The following is a 22,214-nucleotide window of genomic DNA, read 5'->3' as shown; positions in this document are numbered from 1 at the left end:
AGAAGCCTGTGCTTTTAATCAGTGTGCTATCAACCTCCCTTTATTGCTAAACAAATGTGACATTTAGGTTAGCGACACAGTGAGTGGCATGTTGGTGCTTGATAAATCCATCAGTCTCTGCCCTCTTACAGAATAGAATCAAATGGCAAGGCATGGAACATGGCTTGCATCAAATCATGCAGATTAGCAGCATTGGGGAGGGAATGGGTGCCGGTATGCAGAGCGTTCTTAACGTATTGATACTTTGAGGCTCAGCAGACCTTTGTCACCTAGACTGGGTGCTTAAGGCCATGAGAATTGACAGATTTGGAGCCAGCAGCCACACTTCGCAGTGAACTTCATCTGTTGATTCGCTTCATTACAATTCCAGAAAAGAGAAAGAATAAATATTACTCAACAAGTACTTCCCTTTCTCTCTGGTAGAGTCAAACCCAATGTCTACCATAGACAATCAGGTGTGTTTAAGACCAGATATTGTCTAGATTTCCACATCAAGATTTCCGAATCGAGGAATATTTTTATTCTTGTGATGAGAAAAATAAAGGGGAAGTGTTTATAGCTTTCTGTGACTGGAATCCTCTGATAATGCTTTTACACCTCTTAGGCCCCTGTTAAGTACTTGTTGAGCAACACAAATAATTCTGAAGGTGACATAAACTTTAATAATTCTGTTAAAAGAGTAAATAGCTGTTAAAGGATATTTACTCCAGTTCTTTCAGTGATTTTTTAATGTTTATTTATTTATTTTTGGGTGAAAGAGACCATGAGTGGAGAAGGGGCTGATACAGAGGGAGACAGAGAATCTCAAGCAGGCTCTGCACTGTCAGCACACAGCCCGAAGCAGGGCTTGAACTCACAAACCACGAGATCATGACCTGAACTGAAACTGAGTCAGATACGTAGCCCACTGAGCCACCCAGGCGCCTCTCCTTCAGTGATTCAAATAAGTTAATGTTCAACAGGTTTTATTTTCTAATATTTTTAGACCTGGCTTTGTTTTGTCGTGGATGTAAAGGTATAATTATGTCTGCCAAATCACAGTTCAAGGGCATTGCTAAGATAGATGTTGACTTTTCAAAGTCTCCAACCATTAGTATTGCAGAGTAGAGACTAACAGGAAGTCAGATTTGAATGGAGACTAAGCAGTGTTATTACAAAGTACATGTTTAAGTATGTTCTGAGTTTCTGAAATCCTGTGACATTTGCCAATTATAGGAAACAGGTTTGATCTCAGGTTTCATTGACTTTATCTTGGCTCTTTTCATATTGGTTGTATGAATTCCCTATTATGCTTAATCCCAGTAATTCTATATTAATCATAACAGAACTTTAATATAGGTGCATAAGCTCTAACATGACAGTGACACCAAGTTTACCATTTTTCGAAAATGTTACTTTAATATGTATCTGAGAATTACTACATGAGTTTCACTTGTTTGAGATTTCACTGAAATCCTGAAGTCTCTCTGTAACTCCTCACCAAAGGAATTAATAGAGTAGAATAAGAGATTTCATTTCATACCATGTATTTATTTTATTCTGTATTGTCATTTTGAAAACATGACTTGACGTGTTCAAGTTAAGCCAGAATTCACTACTGTTTCTCTTCAAAAGTCTCCCACAAGGTACCTTTGAAACTCAGAAGGGAACCAAGTATCTATAGAAACTTAGCTTTTGGTGTACAAGGACCACATTTCAGACACTTTTCAAATAGAATCCTATTGCCGTATTAGCTAATAGAGTTATGTTTAAAGGATTAAAGGTACAATTTCACCCTTATACTTATGTTCACATAAAATGCCGGTCAGCCCATGTTCTCAGTCTGATACGGCATAATCATCAGGAAATCTTTCAGAAGATGCCACTTTTTTTTTTTAATGTTTTATTTATTTCTAGGAGAGACAGCGTGAGCAGGGGAGGGTCAGAGAGAGAGGGAGTCACAGACTGAAACAGGCTCCAGGCTCTGAGCTGGCAGTCAGCACAGAGCCTGACGCGGGGCCCGAACCCACGAACCGCGAGATCATGACCTAAGCGAAAGTCGGACGCTTAACCGACTAAGTCACCCAGGCGCCCCGAAGATGCCACTTTTCAAACAATTTAGACTGTAAGGTGCACGGGCTCACAGTACACAACATACACAGATAAGGTAATACAGTTTGGAGTGGATCTCTCTCAGGATGTGAATTCGGATCATCCTCTTGAACATGTGGAAATGTATATGCAAACCAAACGCACATCTCTTTCCAGTTTCCAGTTTTGATCTGAAGATATAATTAAGGGTAGTTGGGTTGGGAGAGAGAAGGGGAGGAAGTAAAATTTTATCCCTTTGGGGGACATGTACAAAATACAATCACAAAAATCTGAAGATTGAGGGAGCACATTGCTCTGTGAGTTACCTGCTAGGATATCTCACACGGTATGAGTATGAAGCCTAGTGGGGCTTCTGGGTGGTTCAGGCGGTTAAGCATCCGACTTTGGCTCAGGTCATGATCTCGCGGTTCATGGGTTCAAGCCCCACGTCGGGCTCTGTGCTGACAGCTAGCTCAGAGCCTGGAGCCTGTTTCAGATTCTGTGTCTCCCTCTCTCTCTGATCCTCCCCTGTTCATGCTGTCTCTCTCTCTCAGAAATAAATATAACATTTAAAAAAAAAAAAAAAAGGAGGCTACTGAGCGGCACGTTCCCTGTGTCAAAAAACTGAGTTTTCTCACTGGGCAACCCCAGGGCACAGAGTGGGGTGATGGTTACTGATACAGTATGTGTGGATTGAAGGGATGGGTAAACATACGAATTAGCCATTGACAAGTGGAAGAGAATGTACTTCTAAAAACTCTTCCCTAGATTTTTTTTCTTCTTTCATCTTTTCTGTGTTTTGCTGGACGATGAGTTGCTGATCATAAGGTCACGACATGAGTGATGGCAGAGAAGGCTATAGCCTTACTCAGCGACACAGGATGCAAATGAGAAGAACCAATCATTTTAGCAGAACAGTGGTCACAGTAGTGACTTTCTTCTTTGGCTACTTTTCAGGAATAATATTGATTTTAATCTCCGATACCTGAGTACGATGAATTAATACCGTGTGAGAGAATAATGTGGCAACTCCCACGAGGCTCTCTGCTGTCATCCTGTTTCTAGTTGGTGTTTATGTACACAGGCACTTCATGTAATGACTTACTCCTATGATCATGGGAAATATACTGATAAGTCCAGTGACACGTAACTCGCGCTGAGAAATGTAATCAGGTGTATCAAGGTGTGCATTCAAGCCTTTATTTAAACCTCAGGGGATTGTGACTTATGCTTGTTCTTTTTCAGTCATATCTGAATATAAGTCTTAGCTTGGACAATTCAGGGAGTATATTTATGTAGACAATTTTACATGTAGATGATATGGATTAAATAGTCCATAAGTAATGTGAAGCACATATCTATTTTTTACCAGCTCTTCATTCATCTACCAATGTAGGCATCTGTCCTTTCATCCAGCATCTAAGTCATGCTTAAATTCAAAATGCATTTAACTTATGCTGAAATGAAGTCTCTTATTCAGCTATATCTGGACATCTGAACAGCCTTTTATGACATTTTATAAATACTAAAAATGTTTCTGAAATCAGCAAAATAAGCCCCTTTATGTTCAAGCTGAAAGTCACATTTTACTATGTTTCTATAGCAAAAGTAAAATTAATATTCATGAAAAAAGACTTCGGATTTAAAGTTTACGGAAATCTGAAAAGGAGTACACACTTGTATATCATTAACACTAAAATGACATGAGAATTACCACATTTTTAATATTAAATGTAAACATGACTAAGCAGCTAACATAATTATGATATGAATGGTGCTCATTTAGTTGTTTTATAAATTTATTGACGTTTTGGAGCACCTGCGTGGCTCAGTCAGTCAAGCGCCCAACTTCAGCTCAGGTCACGATCTCACGGTTTATGAGTTTGAGCCCCGCGTCGGGCTCTGTGCTGACGGCTCAGAGCCTGGATGGAGCCTGCTTCAGAGTCTGTGTCTCCCTCTCGCTCTGCCCCTCCCCCACTTATTCTCTCTCTCTCTCTCTCTCTCTCTCTCTCTCTCTCAAAAATAAATAAATGTAATTTTTAACAATTTATTGATGTTTTAGCTTTGCAGAATCCCCTCTAAATACACCAGTTAATATTTTCTAAAAAATGTGCGGTGAGATTTTTGGGACAAATCCATGCGTGAGAACAGACATAACCACACAGATGGATCCTTTCTTCCCTTGTTCTGCTCCTCAGCTCTGCCATGATGTGATTTGCCAGCAGGTCGTTCACAGGATCCCGTTTATTCTCTCAGCTTCCGGGGGCCGCCCTTCAGAGGTGCTGGTGGTAATGATCTGCGCGCAAGGGCACTTAGCCCTTCAGACTGGGTTTTGTAGATTAGTCACAAAACTCCTCTTTTCCAGCAGCGTACATGTGCTCCCTCTCTCCCCTCTGTCTGTTGCAGTTCATTATGCTGACCTACCTCTTCATGTTGGCCTGGCTGGGAGTCACGGCCTTCACCTCCCTGCCAGTTTACATGTACTTCAACCTGTGGACCATCTGCCGAAACACCACCTTAGTGGAGGGAGCCAACCTCTGCCTGGACCTGCGTCAGTTTGGTAGGTGGATCTCTCACTAAAACAATGCCTCGTACTGTTTGACCTAAACGACTGTGTCTGGGGCATCGCGGGCCACTTTGGAGCCATCGTTACTTCTGGCAAACGGATACATGTGTCACAGTATTCACTTTCAAGACGTTCCTTTTAAATGTACCCAAGTAGGGATTTTAGAGAGATTGGAAGTTGATCTCCTAACGTGAACATACAATGTGTGTATCTGAACAGGCTGTCGAGTTGTGTTTCCTGGTATTGGCACGAAATAATTATGATGCCCTCGTCCAGGCTTGATGTGATGCTTGCATCTACTTTTATTCTCCTGTGATAAAGTCTACAATTTGTGAAATCTAGTGTGAAGATCACCCAATAAATATATATTTCACTGGCTTCTAAAATAAGGCAGAAAAAGTTAACATTTTTTTTTATGTTTTATTTCTGAGAGAGAGAGACAGCATGAGCAGAGGATGGTCAGAGAGAGAGGGAGACACAGAATCCGAAACAGGCTCCAGGCTCTGAGCTGGCAGCACAGAGCCCGACGCGGGGCTCGAACCCACGAACCGTGAGATCATGACCTGAGCCGAAGTCAGACGCTTAACCGACTGAGCCACCCAGGCGCCCCGAAAATGTTAGCATTTAATATTAACAAAATCGAAGATTGCTAAGCCAATCAACAGTCCTCTTTGGTTATTTTTGTTTAAGGCTAACACCTCATGTGATATAATTAGTTTCTTACGTGTTGATGGGCTTGTGATACACGGACCCTATTCTGATTGTTTTGTCCACGCTGACTTGTTTGATCCTCATAACAATTCTGTCTGGTGGATGCTACTATTATTTTACTTATAATGACAGAACAGAGGCACAGAGAGGTTACATGAGTTGTCCAAGGTTATTCAGCTAGTAAGTGACAGCACCAGGATTCAAACCCAAGCGGTCTGTCTACTTTCAGAGTCTGTGTAGTTACAAGTTGGTACACAACGCTGTCCTGTTGACAGACGAATGTGGAAAAGTGGATCCAGTCTCACCTAACCTATGTGGAATCCAGTCCATCATTCAAAAACAAAAACAGGGCAGCTACAAAATTTGTAAAAGATCTGGAGATCCACATGTTTGCATGGATTTTTCCAGAGACAGGCTATTAAAATCTAACCCATGAACATCTGGGAATGCTCCCTATGATTTATTTAATGAGGTCTCCACATCAGGAAAGTGGGGACCATTTCACTAGGTAGTGTCTACAGGCATTATGGCTCTTTGGGGACGCTCTACACAGGTGGTAGGATATAGTACAGCTGTCAACCCCAGCCAGCGGTATGTTCCAAAGCTGTGGCCCACTCCCCATCCTGAAAGCCAGAATCCTGAGCCTCCTGTGCCCCATCCTGTTGCGGACGAAATGACACAAAGGACAAGACACACACAAAAGACAGACATAGACACAACTCTGGCCGGAGGAACAATTCTACGCAAGCCCCTCTTGCGGTTTATTTTATACCCCGGTAACTGGATACACACTGAAATCTACAAGATGCATTCCTTTACCAATGAAGGGCAAGTAGCCAAACACCTTTCAAGGACAGCGGGGAGCAAAGGGAGGAAGCGACCACAACATGGTTACTAAGAGGCCTGCCCACAACTCCAGCCTTCTCCTTACTTCTAAGGATGGCATGTTCCCTCGTGTGCGAGCGGACCATTAACCTTGGATATTGTGTGCAGGCCTCCTGGCAGAGCACCCTGTTTGCAGGCATGCTTTGTCCAGGCAGGGAGCCCCGTGTGCAGGCACATCCCCGCGTCCCTAACCCCGCTTTCCTGTGGTCACTTTCGGGCTCCCACACATCCTAATAAAAAGCAGTGTCTGCTCTGTGGATGACGTTCTCGGCACGAAGACAGCAGAGGGAGCGTGGACAGCTCTTCACCTGGAGAGGATTCAGTCTTGGAATCACGTCCCACCTAAACACAGGAAGAGCCTGTCGGCAACAGCGGTTGGAGGTCACGAGAACAGCTGCTTGGAAAACATGGCGCTCCCTCAAGTCCCTCCCCCTCAATGTCTTCCTTTTATCCTGCGGATCTGCAAATTGGAAGTTAGAAGAGAGGTGACTGGTGTCTCAGACAGGGTTGCCAGCTAAAATACGGGCCACCTAGTGAAGTTTCCCTACTGGAGACTGAGTGGAAGGGTGGAGTTACGGTATTTTAAAAGTGATGGAGGGGGGCGCCTGGGTGGCTTAGTCGGTTAAGCGTCCGACTTTCGCTTGGGTCACGATCTCGCGGTTCGTGGGTTCGAGCCCCGCGTCGGGCTCTGTGCTGACTGCCAGCTCAGAGCCTGGAGCCTGTTTCAGTCTGTGACTCCCTCTCTCTCTGACCCTCCCCTGCTCACGCTGTCTCTCTCTCTCCTAGAAATAATAAAAATATTTAAAAAAAAAAAAGTGATGGAGGAAGTCTTCACTGAATAGCTGCTATTGGAAAAATATTAGGGTCGTGGGAATATTCTTAGTGGAGGGAAGATTCGTGTAAAGTTACCAAGGCGTCTTTGTACCAGGCCTGGTGTCTTCCACAAACAGCAGCGAGGCCAGTGTGGCTGAGGTAGAATAGGACAGCAGGGGAAGAGATTGAGGTGGAGTCTGGGAGTCACCGCACACCATGATGAACTCATTGCAGGATGTCAAGTTTTAGAGACTTCTACTCTGAGGGAAGTAGAGAGTATCGGCAGGTTTTGACAGAAGAGAAGCCAGATCCCCCTTTACAGTGTAGAAGATTCACTCTGGCCGCCACAAGGAGAATGGACCGTCGCAGGAGTGGAAGCAGGGAAGCCGGTTGGTGCTCTTGAGGTGCACCCTGAGGTGCCCTGAGGTGACGGCCAGTAGCGAGAGAAGTGGCCCGGGGCTGGCTGCAGAGCGCCCTGATAGGCGGGTATGTGGGTTTGAGAGAAAAAGAGGCTTCAGGGAGGGACATGCTTGTTGCCAGGACCCTCAGGAAGACTGGCTTGCTGTCACATGAGCCCAGAAGCCTACAAGAAGAGCTTGCCTGGAGTGAGGCAGGCAAGGGAGGTCAGACTTCACTTTCGAGGATGCTGATTTTTAGAGACTTCTTAGGAATCTACATAGAGTTGTCAGGTAAGAAATTGGGTGTCTGAGCCTTGACTTCAGGAGAGAGGCGTGGACCTGGCTGTCTGGATTTAGAAGCCGTTGATAATACTTAGGAAGCTCTGACACTCAGTGAGATCAGCGCGGGGCAGGGATGGCCGAGGTGAGCACACCGGGAGCTCCCGGGAACCAGGTCCTGGAGAGAGGGGGCCCGGGCCATGGAAAGACAAAAGGAGGAGTTCGTAGATTCGGGGAAACGAATGAGGTGCGCCCAAAGGAAGGGAGCCATCAGCTCTCCCCAGTGCTGCTGACCGGCCAGGAAAAGAACGGAGTTTTCATCTTTGGTTCTAATGATGTGGAGGTCATTTCTGAGAACTGAGGCGAAATCTGCCTAGAGAGGGTTTACATCGAAAGGAAGAGCCTTGCAGACAGTGAGCGTAGTCAATGCTTTCTAGGAGTTTTGCCACAAAGGTGAACAGAGACCCAGGTAAGGAGATGCATGCACAGCTTAGGTGTCCCACCCGAATGACGTCTGTAGCAGATCGGCACGGGGAAGGACACTTACTAGGATGCTTCCTCAACAGTGATGGCTTATTAGACAAATCTTAGGGGCTTCTTATTTCCCCCCTCCCCTCTTAGCACCATCTTGGCAGAAAGGAAGGAGAACACAGGTCTGCATTCGATGGGCTCACTCAAAGCCAGAATACGTGAATGTGTACACATATTAAATTAAATAAAGAGCAGGCGGTGCTAAAACTTAGGTATTTGATGAGAACTTGTGGGGGTTTTTTTCCTTCATGTATATATGTTTAACACTTCAGTAGTTCTCAGTACAAAACCAGAGACCCATTTTAGGATCATTTCGATCACTCTTCTGTGAAATGAGATGTGTGGCCATGTATCACCTACGTGCTTCCTAAAAATGCAATGCTCCTGGCAAACACTCCTAAATTCTGATTAAACAGTTCTGTGGTGCCGTTCAGAAATACATATTTTTCATAATCTCCCAAGTGATTCTCATGCAGTGGGTCCATTAACCAACCAGAGCAAGGGTGAATAGAAGTGAAATTATAGTATTTTTTAATTTTTCCCTACTAATAGCACTGTTTTCAATATTAGCAGAGAAAAATTAATCCTTTGGGCAATATGCTTTTATAGACTTCACAGAAGCATTGTACCAGCAGAATAAATTTAGATCCAGACTTCAGCACAGTCTGGGACATAGTGTTCAAAATAATTGTGATGCCTACATCATTACATTAATGGACCAAACCAATCGACTAGCCACAATTGAATCTGTGATCCTGATGGCAAGGTCCAATTGAATTCAGATTGAAAATGTTTTACGTCGCTTGAGGGCTAAATAGTTTTGATCTTCCATTCATAATTCTGTTCATGATTATTTAGCAATAAAAGCTGAGGAAGAATGTTTCCATTATACTATAGCATAAAATGGAACTTGCCTAGATTTTATCAACAAAAGATTCTTTTTCTCTCTCTGGGCTCTTGAAAACATTTATAAACAAAGCTGTAATTTTCTACATGTTGTAGGGATTGTAACAATTGGAGAGGAAAAGAAAATTTGCACCGTCTCTGAGAATTTCCTGAGGATGTGCGAATCCACTGAGGTAAATGTTTCTAAGCTGTTTATATCATCCAGATTTTAGCTTCCTTTGAAATATATATAATTTGAAAAAGATGTAGTTAAATCTATATCAAATTGTCCTGTTTTTCTCTCAGAGGCAATTTTACCCACAGTGATGCTATACAGGAGGACTGGAGAATGAATTTGAATGAGGTGCTCTATGCCAGTAAACATTATAACAAATGTATTTTTTCTAGAAATTTTTTCATTGTATTTTAATGAAATGTGCGCATTTTTACTGTTATAAAGATGGAACGTAGCCTTATATTGTTACAAGATTATTGAAAACCATCATTATTAATCAGGATCTCATCTTTGTAATAAAATTATGTTGAAATGATGCAGTTGCCACGATTTAAATAATTTGCAAGAGAAAAGATACTGTCACAACGTTTTTGGATTGAGTAAGTGATTTATCCTAAGTGCACTCTTATTAAAGATGTACAAAGTTCTTGTTAGGAAGACAGCAGCAGTCCTGACCTCTCTTCTGCTTGTAATCCTGACACGTGTTTTGATTCTCTGTGATTTCCTTTGCAGCTGAACATGACCTTCCACTTGTTCATTGTGGCACTGGCTGGGGCTGGGGCGGCAGTTATTGCTATGGTAAGACCCCAGAGTGCTGATGCTTGGCGTTTCAATTTGTAGGAGAAAGCTAGTTACCTGTAGAGATGATCATGTGTCTCTCATCCTGAAGTCCACATGAATCCTCTTTAGTTTAATATAAGTAAAAGGGGGCGAGGCAGAAACAATGGGCCTATAAATAAGTTGAAAAACAAGGCTTCACCTGAAAAAGCATTATCATTACAAGAGAGACAGTATTTGGCCAGCAGTTTAAGGATCCGAACATTCAGTAATATTGGCAACATTAACACAAATAAGTGAATTCATTCGTGTTGCAGATATTAGGTTACTATTCACATAAAAAAAAAACCCTCTCTGTAGCAAAGAGGTACTTATCAGTGTGAATTCTAAGTCATCTAATCAATTGCTTAACTTACATTATCCGTTTCTTCCCCTTATTTAAGAACATGAAAAAGCCATATTGAGTCACTTATGAAAAAAGAATTAATTTATTCTTAACAAAGACCTTGGTAGTTTTATGTCGTTTCTTTTATATCTCATTTTGTCCAGAAATATTAAGCACAAGTTCTTAAAGTTAGGCTCGTGCAGAGTTTGGTGGGGCTACAGTGTTCCAGATGCTCACTCTTCCTCTGCAGCTCACCGTGACAGCCAGTTTGCTCACTGGTCGACCAGACCCCAACAGTGGACAGATAACTCGGAGCATCAGTAATAGTTCTTGCAGTCAAGCCCTTCGGTCCTTATTTCCACATCCTTGTATACAAAATCATAGTACAAAAATAAAATAGTATAGAACTCTAGAAGGTTCCCAGTAACCTCACAAATATTACAGCCAATTCGATATGTGAAAAATGGTGAATTAATTTGGTGCTGACACATGGTCTCGTGTGTTGGTGAAAGGAACCCTTTAAAACAAAATGAGAGTCTTCTACCTCTTGTCAAAGAATAAAAGTAGAGATGGAGCACCTGGGTGGCTCAATCGGTTGAGCATCCGACTTTGTCTCAGGTCATGAGCTCGTGGTTTGTGAGATCGAGCCCCACATCGGACTTTCTGCTGTCAGACTGTCCGTGCAGAGCCTGCTTCAGATCCCCTGTCCCCCTCTCTGTGCCCTTCTACCACTTATAATCTCCCAAAAATAAATATTTTTTTAAAAAAGAGTAAAAGCAGGAATAATCAGTGCTAATGAACTAATGGGCCATTTCTAGACTAGTTATTTTTAGTGACTTTATGAACACTTATGTATTGAGATCTGATTCTGCTTTGCTAAAAAATATTTTTCAAAATAACAGAAATGACTGTGTCAGTCCTAAAGTGAATTTTCAGACATTTTGTTAATTAATCATACTAATTGTTCAACATTTTAGATTTAGTATATCAGTCTGTACATAGGAATTTTATTTCAGAATAGGATGTGCTTAATAAGATCATGTTGGCTGATTAACTGAAGGGATCACAATGAAACAATCAGCAAAGGCTTTATATCCTCAGCCTAAAATCAGTGCTTACATATGCCCTGGGGAAGCATTATATGTTCTGGGCAGTGATGTTCCAAACACTCATGGTCCCAAGAAGCACCCAGCCTGGCTGTGAGATAAGAGGAAACATCTGTTCGTGCACACGTTCCTGTGCGATGGGTGATTTTTAGGGACTTGTGCACATTCAAGCAATATACAGTTATGTTTTAGAGGTCTACCAAAGCACTTCTTGAAAGGAGATATGTAATAGAGCATTTGTCCGCATTTGCTACCTACGTGTGTGAAAAATTCTGTGTAAAAATGCGTGCCTTTTAGACATACATAAGTGAAAAGTACCTGTCTAAATGAATAGTGTTATTTAAATTTCCCTAAAAATGCTTACTCTGAAAGGACTCTATTATCAAAAAGATCTTATGATAATAGATATCTAAATGTTTTATATTTCTTAATGAATCTGTACTTTGCATAAATTTATATATATATATATATAAAACTTAATATATATATCAAGCCACAAGTGTTTAGAATATTATTTTTTAAGTACTAAGAATCCTTTTGGATATCTGAAATTATGCCAAGCATAAGTTCCTTAAGAAATACATAACATCTAACTGTTGATTGATATCAGTACATATTTCCGATTTATTAGCTCTGAGAATAGGTTTTAGGAGACAGGGATAATATAACAATAATTACTGCTTCTGTTCCTGGTACCAATACTACTACCAATAGTCCTGTTGTTAGCTAGTATTTCTTTCAACCTCACTGTTGAAAGCACTGTCAAATGCTTAAATCCACGAATACATTCAGTAGTCGTAATACAGCAATGGTCATTAACTTCATCACAGACTCTCGCAACACTCAAAGTATACTACTGTCATTACTTCTACTTTAGAGATGAGAAAACGGAGATAAATTGTTCTCTACCAAAATATTTAAAACATCATCCGGAATTTAAGACAAAGATTGTGAGGATTTGTATGAAAACTAACACGCGATGGACTCCATTATTTTTCAGAGATGTTAGAAAGCTCTGTAGATGCTAGCAAAACATGTCCACCTGGCCTTGCACCAGGAATCCAGGGACCACTGTTCGTCTCCCGAGGGACAATAATGAGTCTGGCAGCTTGTGTCCCCCTAAGGCCAGAGGAAATGTCTGCAGACCTTCCAGAAAATGTCAGTTTCTGAACCTGAATCACTCTGAAGCTTGTATCTGTATTTCACTCATGCATATTTGATAATAATTTAGGGGTCCTGTTTTCTCAGGCTTTAAAAGGAAAGTTTTTGTACATCTAAAAATTTATTCATTCATGTGAAACATGTTTTGAGTACCTGCTTCTTACTAAACACTCTCCACAGCACTCAGCTTTCACAGCAACAGCAGCAGAGCGCCACCTGAATCTGGTTACGTGTAGAAACTCTGTTCAGTCCTCACATATGTAGCAAGGGGGTTTTTCACTCTGAAAGTGACATAGAGTAGAAAGATAGAATGCACAGCTCCTATTGCATGTGGCTTACAATTTCCACTAAACAAAATACATTTCAGAGGAAATAGAACATTCTGGAACATCTTATTGGTATGCACCTTTTCCCATATTGCCATGTCAAAACTGCCATTTTTTTTCCTACTGCCTGTTGACTGCCTTCACCTGCCGCAATAGTGCCCATTTAGAATGGACTTTGTATTTTTTATGTCTGTCTGTACTTTTCTAAAACCAACCTACCTGCTGTCTTTCAGCATACTCCTGGCTAATCAAAATGTTAGTGTTTTACTTTACTAAATTATGGGTAAAAAGATTGCCCACCCTTTAAAGTTCAGATCAAAAAAAATATGAGCAACTCACTTTCTCCTTCACATTCATCCATTGAAATCCGTCATTTGGAAAAGTGCCTTGTCTCCCCCATGGCCCAAGAGTGAGGGAAAGGAAAGAAAAGCAAACAAGTAATCTCCTAGCTGAGTCCATTCAGGTCAAATCAGGACCTTCATTACTTGAGTAATTTCATTACTCGAGACAGGTCAGGAGCTTCCTTCCAGAACATAGCACTCTTCCAGCTATTGTGAGTGGATGTCAGCATACACAGGACCCAATACTTGCTCTCTTACAGTTAACAGTCTAAAGGAGACTGCAAAATTCAGTGTGTGGAAAATTAACTTGATCCATTCACAGGTTTATCTTGGGGTTTCCGTGATCCCTCTTTCTGTTGCACAGCAGGCAATATTATATCCTCCCATTAACTCGAAGTTGTTGAGACTCAAGCTGTGTAAGCAACTATTTTCTGTTATGGATTGGAAAACATAGGTACACGAACACAGAACATAGAATCTTTTGGTTTGGGTAAGTGAGGTCAGAATGGACAGGACACATCACAGAAAGATTAAGAATCAACCTTGGATGTTCCAGAATTGAAAAGAAGAAAAAGAGATACTGAAGGAAAGGGAGCTGGAAAATACTGTCCTACAACCGGAGACGTGAGAAGGAAAAATATATCTGTTCATTCTGTTAGCACAGAAATGTTGCTTCTGTCTTATGAGCAGACATATTCTATCTAAGCGTGTAATGTGAATCTCCCTTTCCTGGTAGCAAGGAAAGAAATAGCAAGGTGTATCGAAGACCTGGTAGCGAGGTGTAGTGAAGACCCTGAACAGACTTCCGGTATAAATTATTTCTGTCTTTGACTAGGTTCACTACCTTATGGTTCTGTCTGCCAACTGGGCTTACGTGAAGGATGCCTGCCGGATGCAGAAATACGAGGACATCAAGTCGAAGGAGGAGCAAGAGCTTCATGACATCCACTCTACTCGCTCCAAAGAGCGACTCAACGCGTACACATAAATCAGCCCTTCCCGTCCTTTCTGCCGTTCAGATGCATTGGTGTTTAACTAAGGGCCATCCAACCATCCAACCTTTTGAAAAATAAAATATGGAAGTGCTTCTCATCAGTGATATGTAGGATGACTTATGGATCACCTGAACACAATCCTTTATTGTTGAGCACTTAGCTTCCTAATGTGTTAAATTGGTGTGATCAGATCTCTTCTACAAGCTCCTATCCAGCCTTATCCTTTTTTAAATTTCTCAAACTCGTTTAATAATTCCATAAGATTGAAGATCCTAACATTGTCACATGCAGAGATTTATTTGATTTTTAACCACTCCCCATGTGTTAATACATAACACCTTTTGCATTATTTCTTATGTTTTGAGAAGAAAAATAGCTTTTTATACTTTTTAGTTTTGATTTCGGTGACTAGTTTAACTACAGGTAACCTTCAAAGGGACCATTGTACATTACGAACAATAGACAGAGATGGTGTCGTGATGACTCTTCTTGAAATAAAGAAATCCTGTCTGGAGGTCCGGGGCCACATCATACGGGCCCTGGTTCACGTTCTCATCAATCTAAGGTGCAATTTCTAAATTTGTAAGAGTAGGATTAAAAAAAAAAAGTGCTTCTTATCTTTGTTAACATTGTATTTTTTTCTTGATGTACTTAAAAGGAATTTCTCTCTGATTACTCATGTTTCTGTTGTGAGCACGTAGAAACTGACGCTAATGCATGGCTAGCTGCCTTTTTAAGATTGTGACACCAGATTTACCTTTTTCAAGTTTAGTATAGAGACAATTTTAATGGAAATAACTACTGTGAACTATTGAAGAATGATCTCTTTGTGATTTAAGCTGTGGCTGGATTGGAACTTTTAATATGCTAATGTGGAACATTAATTACCTTTATGAAGGTGGTATATTAAAAATAAGCACACTAACCCCTCGGAAGTTGTTTTACCTACTTTAAAACGTTCTAACGGATTGCACCTCTGTAAACTATCCCTCCGATGTATATGATATATTTGAAAAGGCTTCCATTAATATAATAGTTTTGCTTGCAGCCTTCCAATCTATGTTGGTTTACCTGTAGCGTTTTTTAAAGTGTGGTCAGAGGCCACTATAGAATGTATCCCTCCCGAGTGTAGTGATATATCTGTGTTTTAATTTGAAGTCATTTTAACCAAATGTTCATTCATGATCATTTATAAGAAGTACCTATATCAAAGGAATAAAAAAAAAGAAAAAAAGCAATCAGTATTACTGGACCAAAATTGGTGTTTGTTTTAACCTTGACTCTTCTTTTGATTCAATCTAATGCTACAAGAATGCTGTAAAGTATCTTTTAAAATGATGTAGCCTGACAAGACATTTTGGTCAGTGTATAAAAATTAGGTAGTATTGTGCACTGATTTGACCATTGTGAAATCTTTGCTCAGTGTAAGTGCATTTCTAATAAAATTTATGAGTGAAACAATCTTTGTACAACGACTAGTCATGCATCATCTGTAATTTTACAAGTTCTTGTAGTAGGTAGAGGGGTATTACTAGAGTTATCTGTGGCATGATTATGCATTCTGTAGTATTATTTAATTAATTTGGGGTTTTGCTTCTTTTTTTTTACACGTAGATTATCTTACTGGTTCAACATTTTTTCTGATATATGCAGTATTACAGATATTCAGCAAAAGTATTAACGGGCTTCTTTAAAATTCTATATTATAGTGTTTCAGTTCTGTGTCTTAACAGTTTGTGATGATTTTTAAAACTGTCTTTTAAACTTATGTAATGATGTTGATGCTTTTGGCTCTTTTTTTTCCTGGTATTAGAGTTTGTATTTTCACAAAGAGTGCTTTGTAGCAGGCATTACAATTAATCTGTTTTGTACATAAATGTGCCAACAGCTTGATGGTGGCGTTTTTGAAATGTAGAACGAAGTGCTTGCAAAATGTAATAAATACACTTGTGTACTTTGTGTACTTATTATTCGTTTCTGCAGTGTGTTTTTTTGGTGTGTTTTTCTTTGTTTTGTTTATTCCTCTCTCCTCTGTGTGTACTCTTTCCAGATACAATGGATGCTGTCTTTTTAGGATGCTTGTGACCTCAACTGAGCTGACCCGAACACTGAACTGAAAATTCTTTGCGTGGCATACAGCATAGGAAGCCCAGAGGGCTGGGGCGAGGGCGAGGGCAGAAAGATTTCAGAGGCCATTTCGTTTAGTGAATGATAACAACATCCGAGTTCCGCTGTTTCCTTGCCTAATTTCTATTGTTTTGTGTTTTCTTTAGAGCTTCATAAACTAATAGAGACACAAAAAAGACTAATTCAAGTCAGAAAGAAAAATGATTTCTTGGTTCACTTCAAACCATCAAGGTGAGAGCAATTAAATGGAAAAAATATATATTTTCTAGACTTCTTGTTTGTTTGAATTGTAACTTCTTCTGGCGAAAGTAGAAGTGGTGACAATTTGTAAATAAGATGGCAGTCAATAGAAATCTTAATTTTCACAAGACCTAAGTAACTGTGCTAGTCTTTACTTATTTATTATCATGAATGGTGACTTGAAAATTTCATGCACTTACATAACAAGTATCTACAGTAATGATAAGCAGATCTGGACAAAATGTCTTATGTTTTAAAAAATCACTTTTAAAACAATAAGAAAATAATCACATATCTAAATCTTATTAAATGGCAATTTTTATTCTTTTCAGGGTTTATGGAATTCTTAGCATAGCAAGAAGAAAATAATTATATGTTAAAGATTATCAGCATGAACAGAAATTTCACACGATACTTTTCTTTTTTTTTTTTCAATGTTTATTTATTTTTGAGAGAGAAAGAGTATACAAGCCGGGAGGAACAGAGAGAGAGAGGGAGAGAGAGAGAGAGAGAGAGGATCCAAAGCAGGCTCTGTGCTGTCAGTGCAGAGCCAGACCTGGGGCTTGAACTTATGAACCTTGAGATTATGACTGGAGTCAAAGTTGGATGCTTAACCCACTGAGCCACCCAGGCGCCCCACATGATAATGTTTTTCAAAGAAACTATCATTGTAAGATAATTATATTTTTTGAAAACTTTGAAGTCCATTTCTGTTTGTGAAAATACGTATTTTTGTTTAAAGAAAGTAATTTCCCTTCAGGATTTTTTTATCTCCTAGCTTTATTGAATATTATATTGATGTATAAGCCTTTTGGACATTATAAAGCTAATGTGAAGACCAAGGAAATTACTCACTTTGAGAGGAAGATGTGTGTTGGCTTTGGCTTCGTTGAAATCCATTTACTTCTTCATGTTAAAACTTAGAAATGGCAGATTCTGATTTATTCACTAAAGATCAAGTAAAGTTGACTTTTAGTTTTGCCTTTTAGACAAAACAGAAAGGTATCCTTTCAAAGTATATTCCATTTAAGTAACTCAGTAGTTTACATGTGCTTCACATGATGAAAGTTGATTAAACAATGATATTTTGAGAAACACTCTTAAGTGTTCTGTGAGCTTTTCAGACAGTAGACCATTTGAAGTCCGTGGAGGCAAGTCTTTTAAGTGCTGCCGGCTTAGGGGCGCCTGGGTGGCTTAGTCGGTTAAGCGTCCGACTTTCCATTAGGTCATGATCTTGCGGTTCGTGGGTTCGAGCCCTGCTTCGGGCTCTGTGCTGACTGCCAGCTCGGAGCCTGGAGCCTGTTTCAGAGTCTGTGTCTCCCTCTCTCTCTGACCCTCCCCTGCTCACGCTGTCTCTCTCTCTCTCTCTCTCTCCTAGAAATAAATAAAAATATTTTTTAAAAAAATACGTGCTGCCGGCTCACATGTGACCGTCTCCCTGCTGGCTTAAATAAAACCCCCGCGCCTTGAGTGTTTTCTCACAGAAATGAATTTCATCTGTTGGATCATTTTAGATCCTTTCTGCCCTTTTCCACAAAATTCCAGCATACTTGAAAATTGGAAAGAACTTAGAAAACGCAATACGTTGACTTGTTAAATTCATTATTAAATGAATTAGTGACATAAATAAAATATTAAATGAAATAATATCAAAATGAAAGAAAATTTACCTAGACCACTGTATTATTTTAAGTTTACTGAGAGAGAGAGAGAATCCCACGCAGGCTCTGCACTGTCAGAGCAGAGCCCAACACGGGGCTCGATCTCACAAACCATGAGATCATGACATGAACCAAAATTAAGAGTGAGACGCTTAACTGACTGAGGCACCCGGGTGCCCCTAGACCACTCTATTTCTAGCCTGTGGAACCCCCTCTACAAAGGGAGTTTGTAGATTTTATTATACAAACAAAATAAAGCAAGTAGACGATGGGGGAATACAAAATAGGAAAGAGAAGAGATCCAAAAACTTCTGCCATTATACTTGGACTGAGAGGGAGAAAGAAAAGAGCAGAGTTGCTGGAAGACATAAATTGCTGGGAGGTGCACTGATTTTTAGACCTAAAGTAAGAAATGCAAAAACCAAAGGTCCAAGAAGTAACAGCCTACAAAATTAAAAAGAAATGCAGAAAACATTTGGGGCCACAGCAGTTATTTCCTTCAGCACTCGATGTACCTGAGCAAACACCCCCACCCTCCTGCCCTTGCAGAAAGGACACCCCTTCCTCCAGCAACAGCTGAGGTCCAGGCTTCAGAAGAGCTAATCCCACTAAGTCACCCAACTTCGCTGCTCTGATATTAAAAAAAAAAAAAAAAAAAAAAAAAAGAACAGTGTTTGGCTTAAAAAAAAAAGTGTTGCAATTTATTTGCTTTTTTATTGTTTCAACAATTATTTTTGTCTCTTGGGGGCCACCCTCATGGGGAGGGTGGTATCCCAGGACAGATCCGACTCTTGTGAGTCAACCCCTCCGAAATGCTGACTTTGTAGGTAAGCCCCTGACTTCCTGTATTGATTTTTTCACCATGCCTAGGAAGTACTGACACTTTTTTCTCAGAAGGATTTGCACCAAGTGTCACAAATAAACATCCCCATTTTTTAAAACTTTTTTTTTATATTTTATTTCTGAAAAAGAGAGAGACAGTGTGAGCAGGGGAGGGTCAGAGAGAGAGATACAGAATCTGAAGCAGGCTCCAGGCTCTGAGCTGTCAGCACAGAGCCTGACGCGGGGCTTGAACCCACAAAGCATGAGATCATGACCCGAGCCAAAGTCAGACCCTCAACCGACTGAGCCACCCAGGCGCCCCTAAACATCCCCATTTTGACATTGATTTGTTCAGTTGACATGGCAGAGAAGATTCAGTTACAGGATCCAATAAAAATCCGATAAAAATACAGTGATAAAATTTAAAACACTACATGACCTACCTCTGTGCTATCAATCGATAAGTGTTTAGAATTGGCAAGTTTCTTGGGGTTTTTGTAGATCTTTTTTAAAATTCATCACTGACATTGATGAATCACTGCTATATGAAATCTGTTAATCGCTTTGAAATCTTATATAGCAGACATATAGTATCTCATTGATTAAACTATGAAAAGCCATAATGTCAACTTAGCCCTTCAATAGAGAAGAGAGGAGGGGGTGCCTGGGTGGTTCAGTCAGTTAAGCATCCGACTTCAGCCCAGGTCATGATCTCCCATTCAGGGGCTGGAGCCCACGTGTCGGGCTCTGGGCTGACAGCTCAGAGCCTGGAGCCTGTTTTGGATTCTGTGTCTCCCTCTCTCTCTGACGTTCCCCTACTCACTCATTCACTCTCTCTCTCTCCCTCTCTCTCTCAGAAATAAATAAAACATTTTAAAAAATTTTTAAATGGGAGAGGATTCTCAGAAACACAAAATGGATTTTAAGGAATTATGACATCATTTGGAGGAAAGATTTAATAATCCAGCAGAATTACTTTCATACAGCTGAAAGAGCTGCCTCGTTCTGAACTTCCCATAGCCTCCAGCCTTCAGGTTATAAGTTACATTTGCTTTTCTCTCTGTACACAATATTCATAATGATTACTGTGTTCTTCATCTTTCTATTTGTGCATACCATGGGATTGGGCCTTCAAGAGAAAAAGCAACGTCCTATATGAGAACTGAATGCTAACAAGCTAGTAGTCTTCCTGAATGACGCCTTCCTGGTCTTAAAATAATTTCACTTTTTAAAAAGCCCCCTAGATCATACCTAGTCTGTGGTATAGCTGGTAGACTAGACAACAGTGTGACAAAAGTGAATGATATAAAAGTCGCATTGTAAACATATTTATACAAGTCAACACACTCAATTTTATGATTTTTCCCCTGGCTTCTTAATTTTCACTATCTAATATCCAAGATCGTCAGGTACCTTCTGCATTTCCATGAATAGAATGTCCATTGAGTTACTTAATAAGTATAAACTTAATGCTTCAACTAACAGTAAAAAGTGCCCCGCTAAGCCAAGTGTAGCCTTCAGATATTAAAGTAACACTTGAGAATCAGTTACAGGGTCCGTACTTAACTTTCCTCCAATGGTTTTGCCCCCTGTCCCCACTCCACGTACCCAATTTCTAGAACTTATAATTTCTAATAACTGCACACCATGTATATCTTAAATTTTATGCATTCCATTTCCAACTTCTGTTTGCTGCCTTTCCTGCGAACTTACCCCATCAGGACCATCTATTGATCTCCTACTTTTTATAGACCTCACTCCCCTTATTTCACCAGGCTTCTCCATAACTAGCTTATATTACACGTGATCCATCATCGTGATCCCCCCCTAGGCAAGTCCTCCACACCTCTGACCCTCTATTTTCCTCACGCACTAATATGCCAGCCTTGGTTTAATTTGTCCATCTGTACACTTTTGAACCTGCATAGCTAAACATGAAGAAAAACACAGTCTGATCATTCTCACGTGTGTTTAGATGAGCCCTCAGAGCTCAATAGATTGGCTCCATTTTTTTTTCTAGAACACAGGTTGGCAACTTTTTCAGTAAAAGACCACATAGTGAATAGTTTAGGTTTTGTGGACCATGAGGTCTTTGTTGCAACTTTTTGGCTTTGACATTGTAGCTCAGGAACAGCAATTGGAATATGTAAATAAATGGTCAGAGCTATGCTGCAATAAAGCTTTGTTTACAGAAACAAATGATTGCTCATATTTAGCCGGAAGGCCATAATTTACTGACTCCTGCTCTGAGCATTGACTATTCTAGATTCCCTAGGTGGTCACTATCTTGCAGCTTTCTTTTATCAGACTTCCTTATCAAACACTTTCTTTCTATTCACAGAGTTAGCAGTTGCTTCCTATTTCAGGGAGAAGTGAGAAACAATCAGAATAACATGTCCCTAATTCCCATCACTGTTAATTTGTTTTCATTAATATGCACAATCTCTGCTTTTTCTCTTTTTAATGTGGATGAATTACTCATTTCTCAGACCAAACACACTTGATACATTGAAGGTCCCATCTTCTCTACCTACTCAAGGGTAGGCATCATGCCAGCAAATTTTCCCTCTCTTCAACCTCTCCTGAATCATCAATTTTTCACTATCTAGTGGCTCACTCCAATCTGAAAGCAAACAACAATAAATATCAAATCCCCTCTCTTAATTCCTCATCTATCTACATCTACCCTATGTCTCTGTTCTCCTTTACAGCTTATCTCTTTGAAAGAGCTGTACAATCACCTCCTATTACTCCCCTATCGTTTTATCTTAACTCCCCTTCAGTCAGTCCCTTGCAAACAACACTGTATGGAAATTAGTCTTGTCAAGGTAACAAATATCCTCCAGATTGCTAAATCAGATCCAATGCTCTGTTCTCAAGTATCCTTTCACTCTCTGTTGAATATTTATTCAGACTGCACTATGGCCAGTTATCCTTTCAGTCACTAGGATAGAGCAGTGAATAAAATATAAAAAGCTTTGTCTTTTGGGACTTACACTCTGAATGCGGGGAAACAGACACTAATAAAATAAAGAAGTCAGATGTATTTTTGAGGTGAGAGATACCATGAAAAATAAAAAAATCATCTAAGCTACTCAGGATGTTACAGGTTTGGGATG

General features: G+C 40.2%; 1 protein-coding gene across 2 annotated transcripts in view; it reads left to right on the top strand.

Annotated features, from left to right (window-relative positions):
• GPM6A (glycoprotein M6A) overlaps nt 1-16,213 on the top strand; it is a 374,663-nt gene extending 358,450 nt beyond the window's left edge. For both annotated transcript variants that reach the window (XM_039217223.1, XM_039217222.1), the window contains exons 4-7: nt 4,477-4,630; nt 9,256-9,332; nt 9,887-9,952; nt 14,086-16,213. In XM_039217223.1, coding sequence (XP_039073154.1) covers nt 4,477-4,630; nt 9,256-9,332; nt 9,887-9,952; nt 14,086-14,238 — 450 coding nt within the window. In that variant the 3' untranslated portion in view covers nt 14,239-16,213. The remainder of the gene's footprint in view (nt 1-4,476; nt 4,631-9,255; nt 9,333-9,886; nt 9,953-14,085) is intronic.
• Nucleotides 16,214-22,214: the final 6,001 nt, after the last annotated feature.

This window comes from Hyaena hyaena, unplaced genomic scaffold, assembly GCF_003009895.1.
Source record: "Hyaena hyaena isolate Hyena2069 unplaced genomic scaffold, ASM300989v1 scaffold_681, whole genome shotgun sequence".
Lineage (NCBI taxonomy): Eukaryota > Metazoa > Chordata > Mammalia > Carnivora > Hyaenidae > Hyaena > Hyaena hyaena.
Note: the sequence above shows the minus strand (reverse complement) of the source record. Positions and strands in the feature narration are given on the sequence as shown.